This window comes from Antechinus flavipes, chromosome 3 (assembly GCF_016432865.1).
Source record: "Antechinus flavipes isolate AdamAnt ecotype Samford, QLD, Australia chromosome 3, AdamAnt_v2, whole genome shotgun sequence".
NCBI lineage: Eukaryota > Metazoa > Chordata > Mammalia > Dasyuromorphia > Dasyuridae > Antechinus > Antechinus flavipes.
Genome location: NC_067400.1, coordinates 343,997,688 through 344,018,642, shown reverse-complemented (window position 1 = coordinate 344,018,642; position 20,955 = coordinate 343,997,688). Strand labels below are relative to the sequence as shown.

The 20,955-nt window shown below is 31.1% G+C and overlaps 1 protein-coding gene across 1 annotated transcript in view; it reads left to right on the top strand.

Moving 5' to 3' along the window:
- Nucleotides 1-20,955, top strand: part of CNTNAP5 (contactin associated protein family member 5) — a 913,682-nt gene that overhangs the window by 203,249 nt on the left and 689,478 nt on the right. The window contains exon 3 of the mRNA XM_051985717.1: nt 15,910-16,103. Coding sequence (XP_051841677.1) covers nt 15,910-16,103 — 194 coding nt within the window. The remainder of the gene's footprint in view (nt 1-15,909; nt 16,104-20,955) is intronic.

The following is a 20,955-nucleotide window of genomic DNA, read 5'->3' as shown; positions in this document are numbered from 1 at the left end:
TTGGATATCCCATCAAAAGTAAGATTTTGCAAACCAGTTTGACTTAAGAAACTTAATTATTTCTACTTTCTGTACCCAAGAAATGAAATGGTATAGTTCTTTCTTCTTTATCCTTATAAAATCTAGCACAATACCTTGCACACAATATGTTCTTAAATAAATGTTAGTTAAAATGAAGGCAAGCTCCCAGAATACTCATGAATCTATCTGGCGGCTGTTTCAAAAATAGTTTATGCGTATTCATTTTTACTTGATCCTTGCAGAGAAACAGGTTGGCCCATTAGAATGTGTCTTGAACAAGATTTTTTTATTACTGTTAACAATTGCACATGCCTTTAAAATTTCATGGATTTTCTTCTCTCTTGTACACGTGATCAATACTAGCCACAGTCTTCCCTTCAAATCCCTTAGCCTTTGACAACACTATACTCATACAATTAATAATTGAAGATGCTGATGATAAAAAAGCAAATAATTTAATAAATGGTTGTTGAAGTCACTGTGACTTTCTAGGGCTAAGAGTTGGTACTATTGAGGAATATGCTCAGGAAACTTTTTCCATTTAATGCTTATCTTAGGATTTTGCAGAAGTTTCAGGCTGGATCCTTAGCAGGGAGCAAGTATTAAAAGTCCCAGAGTGATATTTGTGAGGTTTTTTTTCCTCTTGGCATCAACTGGTCTTGTTCTAATACTAATACATTTTTAAAGAGAATATTTAAAAAGAGAGTTATAATTTTTTTCCATTCTTCAGTTTAAAAACTGTTCTTTCATCTTTTTCCAGATAGATGTTTACCATATCATATACCCAAACTTCACTTTCTAGAGTTTGGGGGATTCTTATGTTTCTTAAAATCAATCCATTGTGAAGTTAAGTTAAAGAGGGTGTGAAAAGTAGAATTCTAACAAAAATAAGTTTTCCTGTTTCAAGTCTATCACTTGTGTACATGAGGTTAGCAGTATGGCATATGGAAATATTTGACTGTTTAAGAGTGCTAAGGAAAAAAAAAATCTTTATAGCCAGTGTTTCTGATAAAGGTCTCATTTCTAAAATATATAAATAACTGTGTCAAATTTATAAGAATACAAGTCATTCCCCAACTGATAAATAATCAAAGAATATGAACAAATTATTTTCAGATGATGAAATTAAAGCCATTTATATTTATATGAAAAAATGCTCTAAATCACTATTGATTAGAAAATGTAAATTAAAACAACTCAGAGGTACCACCTTACACTTCCCAGATTAGCTAATATGACAGGAAATGATAATGATAAATGTTAGAGTGGATATGGAAAAACTGGGAAAGTAATGCATTATTGGTGGAGTTGGGAAATGATCCAACCATTATGGAGAGATTTGGAACTATGTCCAAAGGGCTATAAAATTATGCATGCCTTTTGATCCAGAAGTGTCATTTCACATGGAAATCATACAGGAGGGAAAAAGACCCACATGTGCAAAAGTCTTTGCAGCAGCTCTTTTTTATGATAGCAAAGTATGAGAAAATGAGTTGATGCCCATCATTTGGGGAATGGCCAAACAAGTTGTGGGACATGAAAGTAATGGAATATTGTTGTCCTATAAAAATGATGAACAAGCTGGTTTTAGAAAGGCCTAAAAAGATTTATACAAACTGCTGCTGAGCGAAACAAGCAGAGCTAGAAATACATTATATACAATAACAGCAAAAATGTGTGATGATCAACTGTAAAAGACCTGGTTCTTCTCAATGGTTTAGATATACAAACCAATCCCAATGGGCTTTGGACAGAAAATGCCATCTGCATCCAGAAAAAGATCTAAGATAACCAAATATAAATAAACACATTTTATGTTCACTTTTTTTTCTGTTTTTTTTTTTTTTTCTTAATCTCTCCCAGGACTTTTTTTTTTCTTTTGCTCTGATTTTTCTCTCCCAGTATGATTCATAAATCAATATGCATTAAAAATAAATTTACTAGAAAATGGGAGCAAAGAGTATATTTCTAAGGCCAAATTCATGGGAGTAATTAGAGGTGTATAAAATTATGGCTGAACCAATAGGTTTAGACCTGAATGATATGAATGTTCATTGACTACATGTGATTTCTGAGAGTGTAAGGAAGACCCAATATTCCTCAAATACTTCCTTACCCTGTAGATAATATCTGAAATATTGTGAAAAACTTTATATATTAGACTCATGAAATCACAGAATCTGAGTTGGAAGGGATCTTAGAACTAATACAAACTGTATCTAAATAAAAATGATAATAGTTAATTATAGTTAAAATCAGAGTAACATTAATTCATTTAACTCTTTAATTTAATTTGTGTTATGTCATATACATCTAGAGGGAGAATAATGGAGACTAAATGCAGATAAAAACACACTATTTTCACTTTTTTCCTTTTGTTTCTTATTTTTTCCCCTTCGTTCTGATTCTTTTTTCACAACATGACTAATGGAAATATGTTTAAATTAATTATAGATGTCTAACATATCAGTTACTTGATGTCTTCTGGAGGAAGGAGCTAAAGGAAAGAGGGCAAAGTAGTGAAAATCAAAATCTTGCAAAGTGAATGTTGAAAACTGTCTTTACATGTAACTGGAAATATACTATTGAAATTAAAATAAATCAATACAAAATAGATATTTAATAGAATTTGCTCTTATATCACTCAGATTACTATCCAGTATTTTCCATTTAATCAATTTAATAAAGAGATCCCTTCTTTATAACATTTTTAAAAAGAGAAGAGAAAGTCAACTAATCAACACATAAAAACAAAATCCAAGATTATGTGTCATTTTCCATACCCCTACATCTTTTTGCTCCCCCTTCCCCATATCTGAATACAGCAAAATTACTTCTTATATCTCTTCTTTGGGTCTAAACTTGTTCTTTTAATCTTCTCACCTTTTTATGGTTTTGTGATTAATAGCCTTCCCATTTACATTTTTGAAGTTTTGGGGTATATTTTTCCCTACTCTACTTACTTCATTTTGTATCAATTCACTTAAGTTTTTCATTGCTTCTCGATATTCATCCTATTTATTGTTTCTTACATCATAACAATATTCCATTTTGTTCATATAGCATAATTTATTTGCTATTAACTATCGAATGAAGAATCTACTTCATAGTTATTACCACCAGAGAAAGTTCTGTTTATAAATGGATAAATAAATAAAATACAAATATATAACCTTTCTTTGTTGCTGACCTACTTGAAATATATATATATCTCCGAGAAATATCTGTGTCAAAAATCATGGACATTGCAATTACTTTATTTTCATGATTCCAAATTGTTTTTCAAGTTGTTTCTTATAAATTCACAGTTTCACCAATAATTTCTCATGTTTCTGCCTTTCTATAACTTCTCCAACAGTTAACAGGACCACTTTTTGTCATCTTTACTAATTGGCAGAGAGTGAGATGAAACTTCAAGGTTGCCTTTATTTTCATTTATCTTCTCAGTGATTTGGAATATTATTTTAGATTATTGTAATAGTTTTTTATTGTTTTCCTTAGAGGACTTCAGACACTATTCCAATCTTATTTTTCACATTAGGAAACCAAGTGCTAGGGAGACTAAGTGACTTGTCTAACATCACAAAGGTAACAATTGGTTGACCCAAGGTTCAAGTTTAAATCTTATAACCTTTTGTAGCACTTCCTTCAATTCCTTTTGTTGCAAGATCATAGTAACTATTTGTTAAATTCAAGAGTAAAGGCTCTGTTTTTATGATGTTGAACATTACTTGTTTCCTTGCATGGTAGTGGAAGGAAACAAAAATAGGAAATGAGTTCTAAAGTGGAATCAAGAAATCTGAAATTTAGCGTCGGTCACTTCACTACCTTATTTACAGTGAAGGAGAGTTGGAAAGAACCCCTGATTTCAAATTAAAGGATATGTATGCAAATCTTAGCTCTCTTGTTTATGAGCTGTATGACTCTGGCAAATTATTTCGTCCCCACATCTTGGTCTCTTTATCAGTGTGTAGCAGTAGAGAAAGTATGTGAGTATAGAAAGTGTTCCTGTTCAACTGTAAGATTTTTTTTTTTGATAATTTTTTTTTTGGAATGTATGTATTCCTTAGAAATTGAGAGGCACTATAGGATAGAAGAAAAATCTATGTAATATAGAGTCAGAAGATCTGAATAATAATTATTATTATTAACTCAAGGGCCAGCTAGATGGCACGATGGATAGAGCATCCTGAAGTGAAGAGGTTCTGAATTCAGAACTAGCTTCAGACATTTAACACTCCTTAGCTACATAAACCTATGCGTCACTTAACCCCATTTGCCTTATGAGGAAAAAAAGAGAAAGTTTATTAACAGCTATATTCAAATTATGTGACTATTGACAAATAAATAATTTCCTATTCATATCTCTAGATCTGTTTTTTTTTAAAAGTAGGACATTTTAATAGCAGATATCTAAAATCAATTCTATTTATAATCTTATTGAGTTGTTGAAATTTTATTAATGTTCATTTTCAATTTGAGAAAATATTTTAGATAGCAGTGTCAGTTAAAATCTTACTTGTCCATCATACTTATTTATGATACAAACATTCTTTTAAAAGTATAATGAGGAAAAAGGAAGCAAATGTATATCTGTAGAGTAACTGTCAAACCGTCTTATGACCATTCTCATAAATTGGGAAAACACATTTGGCTGAAGTAACAAAATGCTTGCCATGACAACCATAGAAAAGCTAGGGCAACCTATTAACTCTAAAGCCAGGGATAGAATTTGTCTTCTACAGCAGAGCAAGACTCCCTGATAATTGGCACTCATGTTATTACTCCTGGTCTTTGAGGGCTGTAGATTGATGTTCTTGGGCTTGGAATATTTTTTAAATGATGTGCTAATGGCTTCTTTGTGGCTGCAAGCAACAATTATTGCATTTAAGTGGATTTTAATTCATTAATAATAGGCTTTGTTTTGACTGTTGGCACAAGGAGAGTTAATTTCTTTCCACATTGATGAAATACTTTTTAACACCAACTTCTTTGATCTTTGTTGAACTTTTTGGTTCATTTGATGTAAATGAGTTGGTCACCTTGTCTTTTTCACTCACTTTCTCCCTCTTCAAGTTTAGTGGTTCTTTTTTCATATTAAAAAGTGAATTTAGGAGAATAATGTGACATTTTCTCAAGAATTACTTCTAGTTATTGCTATAACTTATTGCCTATAATAGAAAGTTAGTTGGTCCCTGACAATTTTAATTTCTAAAATATTATGTTTATACAAGTTACTCTTTGATTCTGTCTTCTACCAAAAGCTGTTTACCTATTCAATAGGCAACATAAATTTTGCTATGACAACAATGAACAAAACAAATTCTAAAGTGCTACTTCTAAAAATGCTTTGTCTGTCAATGAAATGGGATTAAACTGAAGTTTCGTTTTAATTGAGACCTGTTTCTGGTGCATTGGCAGTAATATAGTTTCTACCCTCATTCTGTCCTCACCACAGAGCCATGAGGAAATTAAAATTATTCTGTATCATTTAATAATTGATTCTGTTCTGTAATTGACCTTATTCTATGATACTGCTCCATTTTGTATTATTATTCAAGCCATATTTACCTTTCTCTGGGTTACATTCTGGAATTATAACATTTCCTCTAAGTTAGTTTGAAGTTACAAGTTAGCTTATCATCCCAAAAGGTATATTGTCCATCTTTCCCTGTTCTTATACAATAAAGGGAGGATCTTATCTTCCTTACAAATCTTTCTAACTGTGAAGGAGTTTGCTAATTTAATTCTACTATTAAAATCTACAAGATATTAGAAGAATCAACATTCCTTAATTGTTGGACAAGTTTATTCACTAGCCCATTTGAATGTGCTAACTCACTGTCTTTAAAATAACCAATTATATTACCACACAATGCCGTCTACTTATTGTGTAAACCAATCCTACTGTATTCCCAATCTAACCAATTGTGAACTTCCTAAAATATTAGAGCGAGTGAGCCCTACCTCTGGATATCTGATCACTGAAACAGTTACTGACCCAATTGATTGGACACTGCTAGCCTAAACACTAAAGCTCAGATCATTATCCCTCAATTTACTTAATTTTCAAATATGATAGATAGATTTAATAAGTATAAGTTGTGAATAAGTCCTCTAACTAACCAGTGTTAGTTGTAATTGAAAATTAAAGTATACACAGAGTGCTAAGTATCTATGAATATATTATGCCTTTCTAATGTGTAAGGTAACATGGTATACTGGGAAGAACACTGGATTTTGAGTGAGAATTAATCAACAAATCCAATCGCTTAATAAACTGTTGTGTGGAACACTATAAGCATAAGGGATATCAAGAAAAAAAATGTTCCTGACCTCAAGGAAATTACATTCTAAAAGGAGTACTAGCATAAATAAATTAATGCATATAGGAAATAAATGGAAGAAATTAAATACATCTTCAAAGAAAAGGACTCCTGGAAAGAAAAGCCCTTGAGCTTAATCTTTTAAAAATATCTTTATTCAATATTTTATTTTTGCTAAATTACATGTAAAAATAATTTTTATCATTCTTTTTAGCATTCATTTTTATAAGATTTTGAGTTCCATTTTTTCTCCCTCCCCTTTTCCTTCCCTCTTCCTAAAATGATAGACAATTTGCTATTGATTATGACTATGCTTTCATGCAAAATCTATTTCCATATTAGTAACAATTGTAAAAGAAGAAACAGATCAAAGAGCATACCTATTCTTATTATCAGTAAATATCTGGTACACCTATTCTTTATGCTTTGTTTGGTATTCAGGGTATATCAGTTATTTTTTAACTTTCATTTATTTTAAACTTAAATAGAAGATATGAAGAGAAAAATGGCATTTGCAGAGAAGCCCATAAGACAAGATTCAAAATGTACAGCAATTAATTTTAATTGCAAGAATTAATAAATACTACACATTATATTCAGAGCTATACATTTTTGTTTCCTTGTAGGATTTCTTTTGTTCTCTGCTATGCACTTTTTACTTTATTATTATTTCTCCTCTTTTTCTCCCCTTCCCATAAGAGGGCTACAATTAAGCATGGATATGTATGCATATATATATATATATATATATATATATATATATATATATATATGCTTACATATCCATGCTTAATTGTCATTTATTATCAGGATCACAAAATTGTCATTTATTATCAGTAAGTGTTTGATTAGTATATCTATTTATATAACTAGATACCTATGGTCATGTAAAAATGTCTTGGGTGAAAAGGGATCACAAGTGAAAAATGTTTAACAAGCTCTGGTCTAAAAGAATATTGATTAATTTGGCTGACATACAGTGTAGCTTTCTTTTGATTAAATCTATTTTAGCTTTAACTTTGAGATCATGATTACTATCATTGCTTTTTTGTATAATAAATTCTACTCTGATCTTTATTTTATAGTTGTGTTTATTTCTTATTTCCTATCCCTCCTATCTCTACAACATTACTTCTATTGGCTATCTTGCACTTCTTTTGTTTAACCTGCTTCCCCTATAAGGATCTCTTTCTTATATGCTCTCTCACAATCACTCTTTATCCCATTCTTTACATATCTTATCCCTTCCAATTGATCTATATACCTTTTTATACTTCTCCCTTATCGTATTCTCTCACCTACTTATTTCTTTATAAATTTAGAAGAATTTTATTCTCTTCTAATTGTATGTCTTTAACCTTATTCTGATGTGAATAGGATTCCCTCTGAAAATTTCTTCCTTATCCTCTCCTTCCTCCTTTTGCCTTTACTTTCTTATTTCTTTCTGAATTTTGAACACGTTTATGCCCTCCTATATATATATATATATGTATGTATGTATTGTTTCATGTTTATCCCATTCTCGATGAGGAAAAGATTCCAAAACCACCATCCTCCCTCCCCCTATAATTCCTCTGTATCAATCCCTGTTTTTGTACCTCATTTGTATAACATAATTGCTCTTTTTACCTTTTCCTATATGGTTTTGATTTTTATAATCATATCATACACAGCTTAACTCCAATCTTTATTTTTGAACTATCCCAATACTAATGATAATCTTAGACATATGTTTTACATTTCCACAAATAAAAAATAAACAATTTGTTCTTATTGACTTCCTTATAATTAGTCTTTTTTCTTTAAAGATAGTTTATTGATGTTTTTCTTTTTTATTATCTCTGTTAGTTCCTTTTAGCAAATGAGTACAATTAAACAAAATTGATTGCCCCATTATATGAAATTGCTTACCCCATTATATATGAAAAATTACAGTGCATTTTGCAACTTCAGTCCACTTCTTCTTTGCTGATAGAGGTTGAGAGGTTGATATTACTCATAATCATTAGTCCTCGAAAATTATAACTAAATACAGTACTTATAAGAGTTCTAAAAGAACTTTACATAAATACATGTGTATATAGAATATTTGATTCCCATTTAAAACCCTATGGTATAGGTACTATGTCAGAGACAGAATTGAATCTAGTTCTCTTCTTCATTAAATACATTATAATACCATTTATTTCAGTGTATAATTAGTTTATTTATTTTAATACACATTCCTATATTAATCATGTTGGGAGAGAAAAATCAGAGCAAAAAGGAAAAAAAATGGAAGAGATAAAAAAAAAAAAAACAGAAAAAAGATGTGAACATAGCATGTGTTGATTTACATTCAGTCTTCTTATACCTTTTTTTTCCTGGATGCAGATGGAATTTTCTATTTAAAGTCTATTAGGATTGCTTTGGATCACTGAACTACTGAAAAAAACCAAGACTTTCATAGTTGCTCATTACATATTCTTTCTGTTACTGTGTATAGTGTATTCCTGGTTCTGCTTGTTTCTCTCATCACTAGGCTTTTCTATAATAAGCTTGTTCATCATTTTTTATTGAACAATAATATTCCATTACCTTCATGTAACTCACCTTGTTCAGCCATTCCCTAATTGATGAGCAATTAGTTCCTTTTCCACTTCTTTTCTATCACAAAAAAGAGCTGTTACAAACATTTTTGCATATGTAGGTCCTTTTCCCTCCTTTATGATTTCCTTGGGATAGAGACCCAGTAATGGTGATACTGGGTCAAAGGGCAGCCCCAGTTTTATAGCCCTTTGGGCATAGTTCCAGTTTGCTCTCCAAAACAGTTTGTGAACAATGCATTAATATCCTAGTTTTCCCACATCTCCTCCAACTTTTATCATTATTTTTGCCTGTCATCTAAGCCAATCTGAGAGATGTGAAGTGGTAACTCAGAGCTGTTTTAATTTTCATTTCTCTAATCAATAATGATTTAGAACATTTTTTTCATATAACTATAAATGACTTTAATTTCATCATCTGAAAATTGTCAGTTCATACCCTTTGACAATTTATCAATTGGGGAATAACTTGTATTCTTATAAATTTGACACATTCCTTTACATATTTTACAAATGAGACCTTTATCAAAAATACTGCCTGTAAAGATTTTCCCCCAGCTTTGTACTTCCCTTTTAATCTTATTTTTGTTGATTTGTTTGTGAAAAAAAATTCAATTTAATGTATTCAAAGCTATGCATTTTGCTTTTCTTAATGTTCTCTATTTCTTCTTTGATCATAAATTCCTTTCTCCAAAAATCTGAAAGGTAAATTATCCTTTGTTCTCCTATTTTTTTAAAACAGTTTAATATGGCACTGAACAAGTAGATCACTTTAGGCAGAATTGTCATTTTTATTATATTAGCTATGCCAAGCCATGAACAACTGATATTTATTATTTAGATCTGGTTTTATTTGTGTGAGAAGTGTTTTGTAATTGTGTTCATATAGTTCTTGGTTTTGTCTTGGAAGATAGACCCCTCCCCCACAAGTAATTTTTTTTTTCCTACAGTAATTTTACATGCAATTTCTCTACCTCTTGCTGATAGACTTTGTCAGTAATACAGATAAAAGATGATGATTTTCATGGGTTTATTTTATATCCTGCAACTTTGCTAAAGCTCTGAACTATTTCCAATAGGTTTTTGGATTCTCTTGGATTCGTTAAGTATATCATCATATCATCTGCAAAGAGTGATAGTTTTATTTCCTCATTGCCTATTCTAATTCCTTTAATTTCTTAATTTCTTTTTGCAAAAGCCAACATTTCTACTACAATGTTGATTAATAGTGATAGTAATGGGCTTCCTTTTTTCACCCTTGATCTTATTAGGAATGCATTCAGTTTCTTTCTATTATAAATAATGGTTGCTGTAGGTTTTAGATATATACTGCTTATTATTTTAAGAAAAGCTCCTTTTATCCCTATGTTCTCTAGTGTTTATAATAGGAACAGGTGCTATATTTTGTCAAAAACTTTTTCTGCATCTTTCGAGATTATCATATGATTCCTGTTGGGGTTTTTTTTGTTGTTGTTATTGAAATGGTCAATTATAGTAATAGTTTTCCTGATATTAAACTAGCCCTGCATTTCTAGTATAAATCCTACTTGGTAATACTATATTATCCTGCTGATAAATTGCTATAATCTCTTTGCTACAATTTTATTCAACATTTTTGCATCAATATTCATTAGGTAGATAGATATATTCTTTCTTTGTTTTGGTCCTTCCTGGTTTAAGTACCAATTCCATGTTTGTGTCATAGAAGGAATTTGGCAGCATTCCTTTACCTATTTTTGCAAATAGTTTACATAGTACTGGAATTAATTGTACTTTTAAGTGCTTAGTGGAATACAATTTTGAATCTATCTGGCCTTGGATATTTCTTCTTAGGGCATTCATTAATTATTTGTTCAATTTATTTTTCTGAAATGGGAATATTTAAGTATTTTATTTTCTCTTCTGTTAACTTGTGCAGTTTATATTTTTGAAAATATTTGTCCATTTCAGTTAGATTTTCAGACTTGCTGCCATAGGGTTGTGCAAAATAGATCCTAATTATTCTTTTAGTTTCTTTTTCATTTGTGGTGAATTGACCCCTTTTATTTTTAATGCTGGAGATATGTTTTTTTTCTTTCCTTTTTCTGATAAAATTAACCAAAAGTTTATTGATTTTGTTAGTTTTTTTTCATAAAACCAACTCTTACTTTTGTTTATTAGTTCAATAGATCTTTTGTTTTTGTTTTATTAATCTCTCCTTTGAGTTTCAAAATTTCTAATTTGGTATTTTATTAGGGGTTTTTTATTTGTTCTTTTTCTTGTTTTTTAGTTGCCTAATTTGTTGGTCTCCTCTTTTTCTATTTTATTTATGTAGTTATTTAGAGATACTAAATTTCTTCTAAGAGCTACTCTGGCTGCATCCCATAGGTTTTGGTATGTTTCTCATTATTGTTATTTTCTTGGATGAAATTATGGATTGTTTCTGTCGTTTGTTGTTTGACCCACTCATTTTTTAGAATTAGATTCAATTAATTTCCAATTTGTTTTTAATCTATCTTTCCCTGGCCCTTTATTGAATATAATTTTCATTCCAGTGTATTCTGAAAAGGAAGCATTTACTATTTCTGCCTTTTTGCATTTAATTGTGAGGTTTTTATGCCATAATACATTGTTAAGTTTGTGTAGGTACCATGTATTATTGAGAAAAAGTGTATTCCTTTCCATCCCTATTCAATTTTTTTCAGACGTCATATCTAGGTTTTCTAGGATACAATTAACCTCCCTAGTTTTTTGTTTGTTTTGTGGTTAGATTTGTGTGTTAGATTCTGAAAGGGGAAGGTTGAAGTCCCCCACTAGAATAGTTTTGCCATCTATTTCTTCCTGTAACTCTTAAAATCTCTAGGAATTTGCTTGCTCTGCCATTTGGGGCATAAACATTTAGTATTATTAGTACTAATTTATTTACTGCACCCTTTATCAAGATGTACTTTCCCTCATTATCTCTTTTAATAAGATCTATTTTTACTTTTGCTTTATCTGAGATCAGAATTGCTACCCCTGCTTTTTTTTTCCCCTTCAGCTGAAGCATAATACATTTTGCTCCAGCCTTTTACTTTTACTCTGTATATGTCTGTCTGTGTCAAATGTATTTCTTGTAAACAACATATTGTAGGATTCTATTTGTTAATCCACTCTCCAATTTGCTTCCATTTTATGGGAGAGTTCATTCCATTCACATTAATAGTTATAATTACCAGCTCGGTATTTCCCTCCATCCTATTCTATTCCCTATATATAATTTTGATCTCTCTTCCCATCCAGTCCTTAGTAGTGTGTTTTTTTTTTTTTACTCACTCCACCCACTACCTTATCTTCTATCAACCCTTCCCTCTTTTTTAAGCTTTTTTTCTAGAGTTTCTGCCCTAGCTTCTATCCTATCCCTCCCTTTTCATTTCCTCTTTCTCCTCCTACTTCTTTATAGGGTTAAATAAACTCCTATACCCAAGCAAATGATTAAGTTATTCCCTTTTAAAGCCAAAATTGATAAGATCAAGCTTTAGACAATGCTCATCCCTCTCCCTTTTTCTCCTAGGTGTAATAGGTCTTTTGAGCCTCTTCATGTGAACTCATTTTCCCATTGTAATTCCCCTTTCCTCTTTTTTGAGTACAGACCTTTTTTTTCACCCCTTCATGTCTTTTTCTTTGAAGTCATCTCATCAGAGTCCATTTACAATCACATCTTCAGTCCATGTGATTCCCCCCTCTGTTTGTCCCAGTGATAAATAGTTTTCCAAAGTTGCAGATATTGTTTTTGCATCTAGGTATGTAAACAATTTAACCTTTAAATACACACACACACACACACACACACACACACATTTATTTATTTCCCTCTGTTTACCTTTCTATGATTTTCTTTAGTCCTATGTGTGTAGATTAAATTTTCTGTATGGTTCTGTTTTTTTCAATAAAAATGTTTGAAAGTCTCTCACTTCATAGAAACGCTATTTCCTTCCCTGAAAGATGATGCTGAATCTCACTGGTTAGTTAATTCTTGGTTGTAATCCCAGGTCCTTTGCCTTCTGGAATATAGTACTCCAGATCCTCTGATCCTTTATGGTAGAAGCTGCCAGTTTCTGGGTAATCCTGACTGTTTCTTCTTGATATTTGAAGTGTTTTTGTCTGGTAGCTTGCAGTTATTTTTTCCTTGGGGTTGTAGTTTGGAGTTTCACAACAAAGTTTCTTGATGTTTTCCTTGTAGGATCTCTTTTCAGAGGTGATAGATAGATAGATTCTTTCAGTGAATATTTCCCCTCTGTTTCTAGAATATTGGAGCAGTTTTCCTTAATGAACAAGTCTTGTAGAATGCTATCCAAGCTTGTTTTTTGGTCATAGCCTTCAAAACTGTTTAATTATCTCTTCTGGATCTATTTTGTAGATTGGCTGTTTTGCCAATGAAGTATTTCATATTTTCTTCCATTTTTTCATTATTTTTAGTTTCTAGCTGTCTTACAAAGTCATTAGATTCCATTTTCCCTGTTCTAGTTTTTGTGTGATTTTCTTCAATCAACTTTTGTATCTCTTTTTCCATTTGGTCTATTCTACTGTTTAAGGAGTTGTTTTCTCTAGACAATTTTTTTTCCTTCCTTTTTCAAATTTTTGACTCTCTTATGCATACCTCTCATTATCTTTCTCATATTTTCTTCTCCCTCTCTTATTTGCCTTTTAAAGACTTTTATGAGCATTTCCAAGAAGCCATTTTGGGCTTCAGACCAATTTATCTCATTTTTTGAGATTTCTTTTGTGGATATACTGTAGCCCTCTTCTGAGTTTGTGTTTTGGTCTGCCAGGTCACCATAGTAGTTTTGTATGGTCAAGGTTTTTTTTTCTGTTTCTTGCTCATTTTCTTTCCTTTTCTTTTGGTCTTTCTTCTCTTTTTACTTTAAAGGTAGAGTTCTGCACCTGAGTAAAGGGGGCGCGTCCCAAACTTTCTATGCAGATCTGAGCCCTGGCTTTGAGCACAGCGCCCCCTTGTGTTTTCAGGGAATAGCTTTGCCTGCTCTGTTCAGAAAACAGCCTGGTTTCCCAGAGTTTTCCTTCTGAGTTGGGACTGGAAGCAGTCCCCCCTGATTGGCTCATCTATTGAGCCAGGACTGAGGGTCTTACTTGCTATGATTAAGACCATGTCACTGGCATTCCCAGAGTCTATCTGACCATGGGTGAAGACCCTTTTCACTCCAGTGAGACTGACCTTTCTTGAAATTGTTCAGTCTGTCTTGAGATAGAGATTGTTTTTATTCTGTCAGACTCTGTTCAGAGGCTTGCTTTCATGTGTTTTTTGATGAAAACTGGGAGAACTGGAGCAGTTTCCTGATATTACATGGCCATTTTTGCTCCACCTTTTGTCTCCTATACTTAATCTTTGATGTTTACCTTATACTTCTCTTCGATCTTATATGTCAATTTTTTTTTTTTTTTTTTTTTTTAAGTAAATTCAGGGTTTTGTTTTGTTTTGTTTTTGCAACAAAATCCTGAAAATCTGGAAATTCTTTGAATACTTTTTTTTGTTGGTGTTGTTTTTAAGATTATGGTTTTCTGGGTATGATATTTTGGTCACAAAGCCCATTTCTTTTGCTCTTCATCATATGGTGTTCCAATATCTTTGGTCTTTTAATGTGGCCACTGCTAGTTCTTGCATGATTCTTATTGTGTCTCCAGAGTATTTTAATTTTGTTTTCTTGTGTCTTGCAATATTTTCTTCTTCATTGAGGGTTTTGGAATTTAGCAATGATGCTCCTATAAATTTTCCTCACAGGACCTCTTTCAGGTAGTTATTGGTGAATTTTCTTTGATTAGATTCTTTTTCCTTTGCCTGTTCATTTTTTAAAGTGCAATTTGTCAGTGTGTTTTCTGGGTGTTGAGGAGGTGTCTGGCCCCAAGTTTGCTTCAGTTCTTCTCTCTGGCACAGAACTGAAACCAAGAACTCTGTTCTCCTGTGAGTGTTTGCAGCCGGCAGTGTCCTCATCCCATTGCCTCTACATTTCTCTTTCCCACCTTGAACCTGGTCTTAAAGGAATCTAGAGCATCTAAGTATCTTACATGAAAAAGGAATAGCATTTCTGCCTTGCAATACAGACAGTGAAATGGACATGGATACAGATATGGAACTAGGAGATGAAATGTCATATGTAAGAAACAACAAATAAAAAATATAGCTAGATGTTAGATTGTGCTGTGAGGAGTAATTTGTTAAAAGACTGAAAGAGTAGGAAAAAAAAAAAGAATGAATTCAGGTAATGAAAAACTTTACATTCCAAACAAAAGCATTCAAATTCCATCCTAAGGATATCAAAGGCATTATTTATATAGGGGAGTGATATGATCAGACTGATACTTTAGAGCAATCCCTTTGACAGTTGTGTGTATGCTGGATAGGAGAAAAGAAAACTTGAATGTTATTAGAGAGTAAATGTTGATATGGCACTCTGTTGAAGAGGAAGGAAGATATGTTCATGTGAAGGGATGACCTTCATATGAAAAGTAGATGAATCCTGGATTTGCTAATTACTAATTTTGTAATGTTAAATAAATTATTTTTTCCCTTTAAACCTTAATTTCTCTTTCTATAAAATGAAGCAACTAATCTAGTCAAAAAGCAACTGCAGAACTCCCCAGTTCAACCTGATTAAAATGTAATTGAGAAATATTTGACAAAAGAAATAAAAATATAATACAACATAAACAATGTTAATTTGTGGTTTCTAAATCAATATGAAGCAAGCAGGTATCATTTTATTTGAGTTTGACACCACTAATCCAGGTGACCTCTAAAGTCTCTTATTTCTATATCCCATTGTGCTATATTCAATATTATTTTAGGAGAGTATGTTTCATTCAATGCCAAAATGTGAAAAGGTAAACTGAATTCTAGGAAATGAGTTCTGAGAAACATTTTTTTAAATCTTTTTTTTTTTTTTTTTGTCTTTTTTAATTGAATATGTAAGATATGACTCTTTCTCTCTTTTGTTCTTTACCAGGAGCTGGTGGTTGGTCCCCAGTGAAATCTAATTCACAACAATGGCTCCAGATTGATCTAGGAAATAGAGTGGAGATTACTGCAGTGGCTACCCAGGGAAGATATGGGAGCTCTGACTGGGTAACAAGCTATATACTGATGTTTAGTGATACAGGACGTAACTGGAAGCAATACAAGCAAGAAGACAACATCTGGGTAGGTCATTGTATAATTTTTTTGTATAATTTCTTCTTACTTTATACCTTTGGATGATAACCACATAAGGATCTCTCATGAGGCTATGTCCTTAGATTGTGGGATTTTGTCTATTGCAGATCTGCATTGTGTTACTGTAGATATTACAAGATAAAAATAATATTCTATACTTTCCCAATTATAGTCAGCACTTAATTAAATATAATAATAATGGGACTCATGGGACATGGAGAATCCAAATTAGCATATGTGCATATTTTATATTTATATATAATATATTATATATTGCATATGTATAGCATGTATTAAAAGACCAAAAAGAATCTGAGATTGAACAGTTGGATGGGCAGGAAGTAAATATATATATATATATGTGTGTGTGTGTGTGTGTGTGTGTATATATATTATATTTATATGTGTAATATTATATAACCTATGTTTTGTTATTATATTATTCCTTCACAATTAATGGAAAACTTTAACAGTTTCTGATGCTTAACAAAAAAACTGGATGTTTTTTCAAAGTCTACTGAGATAGATAATATTAAAAACAATATTTGACTTTTTCTGCAAATCAGAGATTAGATCCTTAGTCTACTTTCCAAACAGGCTGGTTCTAAAGTTCAAATAAATCTCAGAGTTATAACTAAGATGAAATGATCAACATCAGAGTAGAAATTATAGAGGACAGCAAGAGTACTATCTCACAGTACTGTTCTATTCTTCACTTACTTTCCTTCTCATAGCATACCAAAATTGGCTTCATCACAGGGCAAGTCTTCTTCTCTAGTTAGGCATATCCATGTAACATCTTAGAAGATCTCCAGCTCTTTTCAGCAGTTTAATATCTCTAGTAACTCAACCTCAAATAGAGTCACAAGGAGTTGGACACAACTGAAATGAACTTAAGTACTCTAGTTATTCAGAATCAAAATTAGCTATTTTTACAAATAATATAAAATTTGATAACAAAGTTAGGAATTTTAAAAACATCTTAAAAATCAAAAAAGGTCCATGTTATTACTTGAGTATATACTAATTTGAATTTTAGGGAGGTATAGGAAGTGTAGGAACAGGGAAGATAGGTGGTAATGATAATTGGCAAAATAATTTATTTACTTGGGAAATAAAATCTGAAGAACAGGTAATAGTGTAATAGATATTTACAATCTAAAATTAATTATTTCTTCAATTAACTTTCAAAAAGACTGGTTATAATTTTTGCCAAATCTTTCTCATTCACATTGAAATGAAAAGTAAGGTTTAACCAAAGACTTATTTATCTTTGAATTTTCAAAAAAAGCAATATCAATTAAGAATCTGAAGAGTCATCTTTCACAGATATGTTATCCAATGCTATCATGAATTAATGGAGAGATTTACTTCTATTTTGTATTTTTTAGTATTTACTAGTTATCCATATGTCTCAGTGCACACAAACATTCTGAAAACTATATCTATTTTCCTATGAAAAACAGTAAGATTGATAATAGAATTGAATCTCAAGTGCAATATGATTATAAGATTATATACATACATACATAATCTTGCTATTATGGTTCTTATATAAAGTATGATTGAAATTCTGATCAAGATCAAGAGAATTTTGTGGTTTGATTTTGTTAGTTTGGTAGTTGCTCCATGAGAGAAAAGAAGAAAAAAGAATTTTTGGAATCCCTTTTTTAATATTTAATTTTTAGTAATCTCTGTGTTTGCAAAGAATTTGAAAATAGAAATATATGCTTTCTAGTTTTAAATAAACATGCTTAAAGTTACATTTTTACTGGAAGGACAAATGTGGTATTTGTTCTTCAATGTTTTTTTCTCTGAGGTTCCACTGAAATCATTGTTGTTTAGATTGAATGGTAAATTTGGGTTATTTTGTGTAGAAGTTATTGTGCCCTCAAGTGATATTTTATTTTACCCTAAATGTCTGGATTTAATAAATTAATTTTTTTCATGTGCCTTGCTAATGGGGAATAGTTCACAAATTTTTTTATTAATAATAAAATAAGCTTTTTTTTTTTTTTTTTTTTTTTTTTTTTGCTGAAACAGTTGGGGTTAAGTGACTTGCCCAGACTTGCCCAGGATCACACAGCTAGGAAGTGTTAAGTGTCTGAGGTCAAATTTGAACTCAGGTCCCCCGACTTCAGGGCTAGTTCTCTATCCACTGAACTATTTAGCTGCCCCCAAATAAGCTGTTCTTTAGAAAATTTCAACATTCCTTTCATTTAAATGTTTCAGATTTTCTTCACCTCTCTCACCTTTCCACTTTGAAAGGGCAAACAATATAATATCAAAAATGCACAGGAAGTTATACAAAACATTACTATATTAGACATATTGCAAAACAATGTGAAAAATATCAAGAAACATAAAGAAAAAAATTTAAAGTATGCTGCAATTTACATTGAGAATTCATCAGATCTCTTTCTTTAGGAGGATAGTATTTTTCATCATGAGTCCTCTGAAATTGTCTTGTATCATGTATTGATCAGAGAACTTAAGTATTTCACAGTTGATCATCTTTAAATTATTGCTATTATTCTGTACAATGTTCTATTTCTGATCACTTATCTTTGTATCAGTTCATATGTCTTTCAAGTTTTTTTTTTTTTTTTTAAATCATCCTGCTTTTCATTTCTTACAGCACAATAGTATTCCATCAAAGTCCTGTCATAACTCCTCCCACCCCATTCATGGTCATCCCCTCAATTTCCAGTTCTTTGTCACCAGAAAAAAATGAAATTTTCAGATATATTTCAAAGGCAGTCCCCAACCTTTTGAAAGGAGAAACTCTCTTCTCTCTCTGTCTACATCCCTTTTCATCCCTGTCTCTTAATGGGGAAAATGAGTGGAATGTTGAAATCTTGTCAGATTTTTTTGTTGATAGCATAACATCTGTTATTTCCCACAATATCATCCAAATGGAAATTTCTATAAGCCAAAGGGAGGAGGACATTGTGATAAGTTTCTGATATTCATTAACCAGGCCACAGAGAGATCATCACATACTTCTCTCTATGTAAATGGGGTCCAGCAAAGGGTTGTAATATTTCATCTGCAGTAACCAGGATCATATCCAAGTAAAAGATACAGCTTATAGTCAAGTAGGTCAGAAGCATGCAAATAAATTAGCTTTCAGAATAATAGGTCATAGATACTTAAAATCTATACATTCAAAGCTACCTAACTCAGATGTTCAGAGTTGAAAGCTTCCTATTATTAGTATGCCTATTGTGTGATATTTACATTATGTACTTTGTATATTTTTATTTATTCATTTTAAATTAATGATACATGTTTATATATGTGTGATTATAGATTTATATACATATATGTATAATGGACGTGTCCCTCCTCAGAATATAATCTCATAGTGAATAGAGGTCCCATCATTCTTTGTATTTGTACTCAAAATGCCTTAAATATAATTGTCAAATAATTATTTCCTTGTTGATAAGCATAATGATGCTAAAATATAAAATTAGGCAAACCTTTTGTTTTTGTTTGGCTTTTTTATGCTTTTTTAAAAAGGAAAACTAATTTAGATATACCAATTCTTAAACACTTCCATCAACATAAATTTTGGGGAAATTCTTTGAATCCTTTGCAAAAATTTATAAACAAGTAAGTTTTTTGCTGATTCTTGGAAAAGAGCCAACTGATGTATTCATTTATAACAAAATGATTAAATGCTTGGGGAACTTTTCTCATTCTTCACATTTTATTTTTAAACTTGATTTCACACAAAATATATGTGTATAATATACACAGACATATAATATATAAACAAATATACACATGCACTTTGTCTATTTTACATTATATATATATATATATATATACATATACATACATAGAGAGAGAGAGAAAGAGAGAGACATATACATACACATATCAGGACCTTAAAGGATAAGATAAAAAAAAATCAATAAATAAGGGATTTAGCTATTCTAGCAAAGGATTTTGTTGCCAATAATGTCTTAAAAAGACATGACCTGAAATGGCATTACTTGGCAGAGCATGGAAAGACATGTGTTTGAATTATGCCTCATAAATTCACTGTGTGAATAACCCACAGAAAATCACTTACCATTCAACCTCATTTTCTCATCTATAAAATGAATATAATAATAGCAACTATTTAATGCAGTTTTTGTGAAGATTAAAAGAGATTTTAAGAGATTTATTATTTATTTGTTTGTTTTGTTTATTTATTTTAAGAAGTTTAAGGTTAATAAGAGATTATAATTTAAAAGAATAAAAGATGCAAAGTGACTTACAAAATTAATAAAATACATAAATAAGTATTAGTAGTAGAGTAATAGTAGTAATGGTGGTGGGGGTAATGGTGCTGGGAAGAGGAGGAGGAGAAAAAGAAGGAGGAAGAAGAGAAGAAGAAAACATTAACTTTAAGACTAAATGATCATAGATTTGAATCTGAAAAGGATTTTTGAAGTCAATCCAATAATGTCATTTTAGAGAGTTGGAAACTGAAGCATAGAGTTGTATTATATGTATGCTGGGGTCATATAGGAATTACATTTCTGATATGGAATTGGAATCCATGTCCTCTTAACACAAGTTCAGTGCCCAATTCATTATGCTACATCTAATTTCTATAATGATTATGACTTTGTCATTCATAAAGGCATTCTATATTCTTAATTAATGCATTTTCACTGGATTTTCCTTATGTATTTAGAAATCTCTTTCTTTAACTTTTGAATTCCCCAGATTCCTTCAAATCTGAGCTAAAATTCATATTTTTATGAGAAATCTTTATTTCCCTTAATACTAGTGTCTTCCTTCTGTTGCTTGTCTCCAATTCTCTTGTATGGATCTTGAT